Source organism: Stomoxys calcitrans, chromosome 5 (assembly GCF_963082655.1).
Source record: "Stomoxys calcitrans chromosome 5, idStoCalc2.1, whole genome shotgun sequence".
NCBI lineage: Eukaryota > Metazoa > Arthropoda > Insecta > Diptera > Muscidae > Stomoxys > Stomoxys calcitrans.
The window spans coordinates 148,197,265-148,208,688 of record NC_081556.1 but is presented as its reverse complement, the minus strand read 5'-3'; the positions used below and the strand labels follow the sequence as shown (position 1 = coordinate 148,208,688).

The 11,424-nt window shown below is 38.8% G+C and overlaps 1 protein-coding gene across 1 annotated transcript in view; it reads right to left on the bottom strand.

The window, feature by feature from the left end:
• Positions 1-3,350: 3,350 nt before the first annotated feature.
• LOC106086505 (nidogen) overlaps positions 3,351-11,424 on the bottom strand; it is a 32,267-nt gene continuing 24,193 nt past the window's right edge. The window contains exons 5-12 of the mRNA XM_013251204.2: positions 10,584-10,857; positions 10,369-10,511; positions 9,772-10,181; positions 9,551-9,708; positions 8,904-9,158; positions 8,664-8,838; positions 8,306-8,590; positions 3,351-3,896 (exon numbers count right to left, since the gene is read on the bottom strand). Coding sequence (XP_013106658.1) covers positions 3,635-3,896; positions 8,306-8,590; positions 8,664-8,838; positions 8,904-9,158; positions 9,551-9,708; positions 9,772-10,181; positions 10,369-10,511; positions 10,584-10,857 — 1,962 coding nt within the window. The 3' untranslated portion in view covers positions 3,351-3,634. The remainder of the gene's footprint in view (positions 3,897-8,305; positions 8,591-8,663; positions 8,839-8,903; positions 9,159-9,550; positions 9,709-9,771; positions 10,182-10,368; positions 10,512-10,583; positions 10,858-11,424) is intronic.

Here is an 11,424-nt window from a genome sequence, read left to right as displayed (position 1 = left end):
GAGCCATACTGAGCACAGTTGTTGAAAGCCATAGCAAACAACTTTATGCAAAATTTCAGTCAATTCGGACAAGAATTGCGCCCTCTAGAGACTCAAGAAGTCAAAACCCAAGATGATCCGAGATCGGTTTATATGCCAGCTATATCAGGTTATGAACCGATTTGAATCATACTTAACGCAGTTGTTGGAAATGATACCAAAACTCTAACTGCAAAATATCAGTCACATCGGATGAGAGTTGCGTCCTTTAGAGGCTCAATAAGTCAAAACCCAAGGTGATCCAAGATCGGTTTATATGGCAGGTATATCAAAACATGGACCGATTTGAACCATACTTAGCGCGATGAGAATTGCGCCCTCTAGAGGCTTAAGAAGTTAAGATCCAAGATCGGTTTATATGGCAGCTATAGCAGCTTATGGACCGATTTGAGCCATACTGAGCACAGTTGTTGAAAGCCATAGCAAACAACTTTATGCAAAATTTCAGTCAAATCGGATGAGACTTGCGCGCTCTATTGGCTCAAGAAGTCTAGACCCTGACAGATTATGAACCGATTTGCACCATACTTAACACAGTTATTGGAAGTCATTACAAAACACCTTATGCTAAATTTCAGTCAAATCGGACGAGAACTGCGCCCTGTAGAGACGCAAGAAGTCAAGACCCAAGATCGGTTTATAAGGCAGCTATATAAGGTTATGGACCGATTTGAACCATACTTAGCGCAGTTGTTGGAAGTGATACCAAAACACCACGTGCAAAATTTCAGTCACATCGGATGAGAATTGCGTCCTTTAGAGGCTCAAGAAGTCAAGACCCTAGATCGGTTTGTATGGCAGCTATATCAAAACATGTACCGATTTGGCCCATTCACAATCCCAATCGACCTACACAAATAAAAAACTTATTTGTGCAAAATTTTAAACGGCTAGCTTTACTCTTTCGAAAGTTAGCGTGCTTTCGACAGACAGACGGACGGACCAATGGACGGACAAGGCTGGATCGACTTAAAATGACATGACGATCGAGAATATATATATACTTTATGAGATCTCAGACGCATATTTCGAGGAGTTACAAACGGATTAACGAAATTAGTATTGGGTTGCCCAAAAAGTAATTGCGGATTTTTTAAAAGAAAGTAAATGCATTTTTAATAAAACTTAGAATGAACTTTAATCAAATATACTTTTTTACACTTTTTTTCTAAAGCAAGCTAAAAGTAACAGCTGATAACCGACAGAAGAAAGAATGCAATTACAGAGTCACAAGCTGTGAAAAAATTTGTCAACGCCAACTATATGAAAAATCCGCAATTACTTTTTGGGCAACCCAATAGGTTGGATATCGGGAGGCTTAAAACAACTCACAGTTTCAAATTTCAGCGAAATCGGGTAATAAATAAAACCTTTATGGACTTTAGACCCTTTATCGGCAGATCGGTCTATAAGGCAGCTATATCCAAATATAGCCCGTTCTGAACCATATATAGGTCGGATGTCGGAAAGCCTTAAATAACTCGCTGTTTCAAATTTCAGCAAAATCGGATAAAAAATAAAGCTTTTATGGGCTTCAGACCATTTATCGGCAGATCAGTCTATATAGCAGCTATATCTAAATATAGCCCGATCTAAACCATGTTTGGGTCAGATGTCGGGAGGTTTAAGGCAACTCTCTGCTTTTTAAACTTCAGCGAAATCGGGTAATAAGTGCAGCTTTTATGGGTTCCAGACCCTTAATCGGCAGATCGGCGTATATGGCAACTATATCTAAATATAGTCCGATCCGAACCGTATTCAGGTCGGATGTCGAGAGGTTTAAAATAACTTACTGTTTCAATCTTCAGCGAAATCGGGTAATAAGTAATGCTTATATGGGCTTTATACCTTTTATCGGCAGATCGGTCTATATAACAGCTATATCTTAATATAACCCGATCTAAATCATATTTGGGTCATATGTCAGGAGGCTTGAAAATATTCATTGTTTCAAATTTCGGCGAAATCAGGTAATCAATAAAGCTTTTATGGCCTTCATACCCTTAATCGACAGATCGGTCTATATAACAGCTATATCTAAATATAGCCCGATTTCGCCCGTTCATTAACTTAACCTGCGGGCATCAAAAAGTCGTATCTGCGGCAAAATTCAGCTCAATATCTCATTTTTTGAAGGCTGTAGAGTGATAACAATAGACGGAAGGACGGACAGACAGACGGACATTATTCAATTGTCTTGGAATTTCACGACGATCCGAAATATATATACTTTATAGGGTCGGAAATTGATATTTCGATGTGTTGCAAACAGAATGATTATATGTATATACCCCCTATCCTATGGTGGTGCGATTAAAAAATATCTATGGCGAACCTTGCCAAAAGTGAGCTCCACCCCAGCAACCAGAGGTAAATTTTCGTAACATTTCGTAGAATCCCGCAAAATTGCCATCCTGCAACTATTAGGTTAGGATGGGAAGAGGGTGCGAATTTTGCCATTATGGACATACAATTTGGGCAGCAATCGCCTTGTTGTGCGCTCTAAATATTAAAAGCAGCTTAAAAAAATCTAAGTTAGGAACTCCAAGCTTCTTACAAAATCCCTAATTGCTTTCCATACCATGCCCTTAAGTGGGTTCATATCTGGTATTGTGTCTCCACATAAGTGCCAAGGTTTGTAAGCTTTGAAAGTCGGGCAACGACATACGAAATGCTCCAACGTATCATCATCTTCCCCACATGCTTTCATTTGCCCACCTATTTAATAATGGGTTGCCCAAAAAGTAATTGCGGATTTTAAAAAAAAAAGTAAATGAATTTTTAATAAAACTTAGAATGAACTTTAATCAAATATACTTTTTTTACATTTTTTTCTAAAGCAAGCTAAAAGTAACAGCTGATAACTGAGAGAAGAAAGAATGCAATTACAAAGTCACAAGCTGTGAAAAAATTTGTCAACGCCGACTATATGAAAAATCCGCAATTACTTTTTGGGCAACCCAATATAAGTGAGCTCTTAGTCCTATGTGTCCCATTATGTTACCCAATGCTATACAGATCTCCTTCCCCTCCCTTTCAGTAATACTCTTATCTTCTCACGATATGGACCTCCCCATAGGTTTTCGTCGTCCTACTGTTCATCTCGCCGTTCTACAGTGTTAAATGCGCGTTCGTCACCCACGCCTTTAACTCGAACTGCATCAAGCCGAAAGGCTTCTTCGACCCGATGAAGTCCTTCAGCGGCATGAGTTACTGCCTCAGTATACAACAAACTCCCTTTCGTATCCAATCCCTTACGAAAACTCCCTTTCGTATCCAATCACCTTCCAAATAAATCAATTCTTCTCTAGTTTTATTTAAATTATTTAATTTATTATTGCAGTAAAAAAGTTGATGATATGGCACAATTTATCAAATTTTGTCACCAATATGTTTTTTTTTTAATGATCGTAGTTTCTCTCTTTGGTAAGTGCGGAATAAAATCCATAGAATTAAAATAATAAAATACAATTACAAATGAATTTCTTTTAACAAATTATGTTTTACACATAAATTACGAATGAATTAAACTTGACTTGACTTCGGTCCTGTATATGCTTCCTTCACTCTTCAATGAATTCTCACTTAAGTACTTTTACATGTTGTTGAAGGGATTGGGAACATTGCACAACTTTGAGAGAGCTGTGCACTTACAGCTCTTACCCGATGGGGCCTTGCGATTGACCAGGCAGAGGCGAGAATCCGAACAGCCGCCATTATTGATTTGACAGGGACTGTCCATTTGTGAGCAGGTGTCCTCCACCGAAGTCATGGCATACATTTTATGGCTGCCAAAGAAGGGAATTTGCATGCTCTGTTGACGTAGGCCCATGTTGTCAACGCTTTCGAGTTTTTTGCTGTAAAGAAAGAAGGAAGGAAGTATTTGAGCAAAATTTCAAGAACCTAGCTGTATTCCTTCGAAAGTTGGCGTGCTTTCGACAGACAGATGGACGGATATGGCTAGATCGACATAGAATGTCATGAAGATCAAGAATATATAAATACTTTATGTGGTCTAAGACGAATATTTCAAGGTGTTACAATCGGAATGTCTAGATTAGTATACCCCCATCCTTTGGTGGAGGGTAAAAAAATATTGGGTTGCCCAAAAAGTAATTGCGGATTTTTCATATAGTCGGCGTTGACAAATTTTTTCACAGCTTGTGACTCTGTAATTGCATTCTTTCTTCTGTCAGTTATCAGCTGTTACTTTTAGCTTGCTTTAGAAAAAAAGTGTAAAAAAGTATATTTGATTAAAGTTCATTCTAAGTTTTTTTAAAAATGCATTTACTTTCTTTTAAAAAATCCGCAATTACTTTTTGGGCAACCCAATAGTAGAAGCAAAACGAAAGATAAGAACAATAGTACATCCATGAAATAGAGTAAAGGTAACGGCTTTAGTACGGTGTAGCTGACACGTAGTGTTACACTTTTTTGGCTGGAAAACTACAAATGACTATTGTAGGTGAACTCAAACAGCCCAAAGTGAACGAAATGTATGTTAATCGTACCACAAATGTTTATAATACTGGTAATGTTGCCAAACGCCATGGTGGTGGTAAGAAAACTGCAATCACACCTGCAATGGTTTGATAAGTGAAGGCTCCAATTGAAGGATCCATATCGTAGTGGCAACAAAAAATGAAAAACTTGCTCAAGATAAAGGCTTACCGGTTCCAAAAGGTACATGATCTTATACTACCTAAGCAAAAACATGTAAAAAGCGCGTTAAGTTGGGCCGGGTCGAGCTTTTGATACCCATCACCCCTCCCTTCGTCAAAATCCGGTGAAAAATGCATACCTTGCGCCCCATGGCAGCTATATTGAAATATTGGGTTGCCCAAAAAGTAATTGCGGATTTTTCATATAGTCGGCGTTGACAAATTTATTCACAGCTTGTGACTCTCTAATTGCATTCTTTCTTCTGTCAGTTATCAGCTGTTACTTTTAGCTTGCTTTAGAAAAAAAGTGTAAAAAAGTATATTTGATTAAAGTTCATTCTAAGTTTTATTAAAAATGCATTTACTTTCTTTTAAAAAATCCGCAATTACTTTTTGGGCAACCCAATATGTTCCGATTTGGACCAAATACTAAAAATTATTTGTCATTGTACAATTGTGTAAAACAAAATATTGGTCTTTCTAGTAGCTATATCTAAAAAAAACCGATCTAAACCATATTCGACACGGATGTAGAAAAGCCTAACATCAGTCACTGTGTCAAATTTCAATGAAATCGGATTATAAATGCGCCTTTATGGGACGAAGACTTTAAACCGAGATATCGGCCTATACGTCAGCTACATCCAAATCTGAACCGATTTGGTCCAAGTTGGAGAAAAATTTCGAAGAGCCTAACACAACTCACTGTGTCAAATTTCAGCGAAATCGGACAATAAATGCGCCTTTTGTGGGCGCAAGATCTTAAATCGAGAGATTGGTCTATATGGCAGCTATATCCAAATCTGGACCGATCTGAGCCAAATTGAAGAAGGATGCCGAAGGTCCTAGCACAACTCACTGTCCCAAATTACGGCGACATCGGACAATAAATGCGCCTTTTATGTGCCCAAAACCTTAAATCGAGAGATCGGTCTATACGGCAGCTATATTCAAATCTGAACCGATCTGGACCAAATTAAAGAAGTATGTCGGATGGGCTAACACAACTCCCTGTCCCAAATTTTGGCAAAATCGGATAATCAAAACGCCTTTTATGGGCCCAAAACCTTAAATCGGCGGATCGGTCTATATTGCAGCTATATGCAAATCTGGACCGATCTGCGAAAAATTGAAGAAGGGTGTCGAAGGGCCTTACACAACTCACTGTCCCAAATTTCAGTAAAATCGGATAATAAATGTGGCTTTTATGGGCCTAAGACCCTAAATCGGAGGATCGGTCTATATGGCAGCTCTATCCAAATCTGGACCGATTCGATCCAAATTGATGAAGGATGTCGAAGGGCCTAACACAACTCACTGTTCCAAATTTCAGCAAAATCGGATAATAAATATGGCTTTTATTGCCCTACGACCCTAAATCGGCGGATCGGTCTATATGGGGGCTATATCAAGATATAGTCCGATATAGCCCATCTTCGAACTTACCCTGCTTAGGGACAAAAAAAAAATTTGTGCAAAGTTTCAGCTCAATATCTCTATTTTTGAAGACCGAATCGTGATTTCAACAGACAGACGGACAGATGGACGGACATGTCTAGATCGTCTTAGATTTTTACGCTGATCAAGAATACATATATCTTCTAGGGTCGGAAATGGATATTTCGATGTATTGCAAACGTAATGACAAAATGAATATACCCCCATCCTTCGGTGGTGGGTATAAAAAGTTAGACTCGAAAGACCAACGGAGCGCTTGCACAAGTGTGGTGAATTTCTGAAGATCGAGCTCTCTGACAATAAAAAATTCCAAATTGAGCAAATCGTAATCTACCAAAATTAACCGCTCGCACAAAAGAGAATTTCAGCCTATAAAGGCCACCCGAAGTAATTTTCCATCTCAAGTGATCGTATGTGCCGCTGTGACCGCCGATGACCGCTATCCGATAGTTTTTATCGAGTCTGGCATCAATGATAATGCGGCTCATTATCAGGAAAACAATTTGGAAGCTACTTTGGAGCCGTGGGTGGCAAGCATTTCGGATTTGGACCATGACGCATCAACAAGACTCGGCAATCCCATGGCAGCCGGTTGTACGTACCGGATTAACCCGATGGAGTTCCTAATTGGCAAGGGCTGCCGCCTCAGTGTATAACACACTGGTACAACAACAACAACAACAAGACTCGGCACCGTCACATAAAACATTTAAACCACGAATGCCTAAAAAACCTTGTTCCCCATTACACTTCGCCCACGCAGGGCTGTACAATTCACCAGATGGAAATCCGGTGGAGCCACCACCATGGATTCCGCCAAAAATGTATACAGAATGAACTTAGTTGAAGGCCATAATTTTACGCTACGTTACAAAATTCAGCCAATCCAGGCAAAAATTGAAGCTTCACGTTGCTGTAGAAGGCTAGTTCAGAGATTGGTTTATATGGAAGCTATATCAGACTATAACCGATTTGGTCAAAATTTATCATGGATACTGGAAGTCATAACAGATCACTGCAATGCCAGCCAAATTGCATCGTATCGTGGTTTCATGGGCTTGAGAGCTCAAATCGAGAGATAGGTTTGTATGGATCTACATCAGGTTATAGACAGATTTGGCCCCTACTTGACACGAGTTCAAAATTTCTATCTTATGATGGTGGGCATAACAAGTTTTACGGGATTGGGCTAAGATTCCGGCAGATTACGTTCATGCAGCTGCAACCCCTTTTTTGACCAACTCAGAGGAATACTCAGCCAAACTTGTGGTCATATCGAGCAAAAGTGAATGTATTCTAAATTTTAGATAACTTCTACACATTTTTGTCACTTGAATCATTAAAAAAAATATTTTCACATAAAAAAGGTGGTCTTTTGGTTAGTAATACTAAGTGACAGCTACCCTGTTGTTGTTATGGTAACCATATTTTCATGTGGAGGTGGCGATCCTCGCCAAGCTCCTATAGGTGAGAAAGCTCGTTCCGGTCCAAATCGCCATTGGTTATTTAAAGGCGACAATAACTCGGCTTGTCATATCGAGCATCATAGGCACTCAGTATTTGAGCAAGAGACGGTGTCACCCGACCTTTCATTGAGACCCTCGGTTCGATACCCCTGATTGTCCGCGACTGCCGTTAATGCTACTCCGTATGCAGCATTCCACTATCCGCAACCTGTGGATGCGCCCGGTAGCTCGCAGCTAAGCTTCTCGTGACAACAAAGAACACCACACAGATCGGACCTCAAAGTTCCAGCTTATGTGGTGCATACAGCTATACCGTGCCGAATGCGGGATAGCAATTATACCCTGTATAATTTGTAGTCTAGGAAGTTCATAATGCATACGAAATGAGTTTAGATATGATTAGAGTCCGAATTTTTATGCAAAATCGAAATTTTGCTATGTATTATAAGAAATTTTGCTTAGGTATAGGGCAATATAATTTAATTTTGTAAACATAAACTTCGAAAAGGTAAATTTTATTACAAAATATTACCATATTTGCAAAATATTCGATGGAATTATTGCGATTTTGCATAAAATTCCGGACTCTAGATATGACCCATCAAACGAATTCGAAACATTTCTGTGATCCACCCTATTATTCTTAGCATTCATTTTACATGAACTTAAACAAATTCTTACGTGGTCCAATCGGTCCAATAGAATTGATCCTGGGTAAACACCAAACCAAATGGATAGCTCAGTTCGTTGGAAATGGTGCGCAACTTTTTGGAATAGGGATCAATGCACTCGACTTTCTTGGTGCCGGCATCAGCAAAGCAAAGTTCACCAGAGCGTTCCAAGACCACCAAAGAGTTGGGCAAAGTAACGCCTTGTTTGTCCATCAACATTTCACGACCGGTACCATCCAAATCGGACATTTCAATTTTGGGAGATTCGCGATTCCAATCGGACCAGTATAATTTTCTGAAATTACAAAAAAAAAAAAACATATCTCAAGTTGCTTTGCTTTGAACAAGAAATCCCTTAATCCACTTACTCTCTGTAGGGATCCACAGCAATGCCTCTAGGATTTACCAAATTCTTGCTAACCAAAATCGACCTTAGGCTAGGATCATCCAAGCTGGCCACCTCTATGGTATCCTTTACCGAGTCAGTCCAGTAGATGCGTCTCGATATGGCATCAATGGCAATGCCTTCAGGTGATTCCACATCTGAAAGAAATGAAACAACATGGAATCTTCTAAAAGCTTCACACAGCAACTATAATCACACCTACCTTCGGAAATGAAGGTCTTTACATCGCTGCCATCGTATTTGGCACTGATTATCTTCTTGGTTGAGATATCACCCCAATAGATGCGACCTTCCACACAGTCTTTATCCAAACCAATGGCCATGGAGGCTACTGATATGGGTCGCACATTTTTACCATTCAAAGGAACGCGCACAATGACAACACCCTGGGAGACCAACAAGAAACCGGAATCATGTTGCTTACGTTCCATGCACAACGAGCCATTGCCATAGAAGCCTAAAGGTAAAGAAAAAGTATTAAAAAATGTTTTTACCAATCAAAAATTGGTTAAAAAAATAAGAAAAGGCTAACATTCCATCATGTTAGCCGAGTTGGTAGAGTGTTTGGATTACCAGTGCAGGGGTCGTGGGTTCAATTCCCGCCAGAAGCCTTGGTCTGTCGCTACTGTGGTATCACAATGGACTTAAAATTGTCTAAGTGAGTCTGTAAAGGACTGCCACTCTTACCTAACCTAACCTAACATCTCATGAAGGAATGGGAAAAATTTGCAAAAAAAGTCTTCTTGATAAAGATATCTTCTCCAAATATTTAACCATAGAAGCCCGGGGGACTATAATTAGACCTTCGAAGAAGTCAGCGCAGCCCTATACAACTTTTTTAAAGCTTACCCTTATTGCACACACACACCAAGCCATTGTTGGTGGACAAACACTGGGCATTCATGTCACACAGTTGTGGGGTATTCAAACAATTCTGATCCTCAATACAAACATAGCCATCACCATTAAAGCCAGCATGGCACTGGCACTCATAATAGGCAGGATCTCTGGAAAATCATAAAAAAAAACTTCAAATTCTTCTCTCCATCCCATTTCATCTTGCTACTCACTCAGTGGGCTCACAGCTGGCATGGACGCCACAATTATACTGAACATTGCAAGGCATTGGTTTGCTCTTGCAACCAATGGAAGCGTCACCCTCATAGCCATCCATGCAATCACAGTATTTAACTCCCTGATCATGGTCAAATTTACAAATGGCATTGGCTCCGCAGAAAACGGCCCCGCAGCTGCCAGCCAATACGCACATATCGGACATATCACGTTCATAGCCCTGCAAGCATTGGCAAACATCATGATCACAGAAAGCATTTTGGCCACAATCCAAATCCTCCACACATTCGGGGGCCAAGGCACAACGGAAACCATCACCCTCATAGCCGCGTTTACACTGGCACTGAGAACGACCCAGGGCATCATTGTAATTGCATTCGGCTTGGGGATCACAGATTTCGGGTTTCTAAAATAAACGAAAAAATTGAAAAAATTATTAAAGACAAAAATATATAAAAAAATTCCAAAAAAAAAAACATAATAAAAAATTATAAACTCAAAATTTAAGTTTTTAATTTTATCACTTTTTTAATTTTTTAAATTTTTTTTTTAATAAAATTTTTTTATTACTAATCTTAACCCTCTCTTCTTACCACAGCACAGGATTCATCAATAACAGCACAATTATAACCATCACCATAGTAGCCTGACTTACAGGTGCAAACATGTCTCAACTCCATGGGGAACCATTCACAGGTGGCGTTGACATGGCAATTGAATTCAACATCGCAAGGAACTACCATAGAATTACAAAGATAAGGATAATGATTTCATAATTCTTCACTGTCATTTGTCTTCTCAAACTCACCAAAATCATCAGTCTTTGATTCACCATTGAAATGACCCACCCAACGACACATTTGGACATCACTCATCAACTCATAACCATCATCACATACACAGTCGCCAAAGAAATTGCAACGTGGCTCAATGTCAGGCTCCTCATAGGACAGTTTTACACATTTGCCATCTTCCCAAACCTCATCCAAGGCACAATTGCTGGCACAATAGAAACCATCACCATTAAATCCTTCACGACACACACATTTGCCTTCCCAACAATCGGCGTAGGGGGAACAGTGCTAAAAAGGGGGAAAAACGATCACTGTTAGAAATGGATTGAAGGAATCCTAAACAATAGGAAAAGGCAAAGCCACCTGATATTCTTGCGGTGCCGTTTTCTAATGATTTTATTAATATTTTTTTTAATTTTATTTACATTTTTAATTAACTTAATTTTGTTATTGTTTTCTAATTTCATTTCATTTAATTTCATTACATTCCATTCCATTTCATTCCATTCCATTTCATTTCATTCCATTTCATTTAATTTCACTTCATTTCATGTCATTTCATTCCATTTCATTCCATTTCATTTCATTTCATTTCATTTCATTTCATTTCATTTCATTTCATTTCACTTCACTTCACTTCACTTCATTTCATTTCATTTCATTTCATTTCATTCCATTTCATTTCATTTCATTCCATTTCATTTCATTCTATTTCACTTCATTTCATTTCACTTCATTTCATTTCATTTCACTTCATTTCATGTCATTTCATGCCATTTCATGTCATTTCGTGTCATTTCATTTTATTTTATTTTATTTTATTTTATTTTATTTTATTTTATTTTATTTTATTTT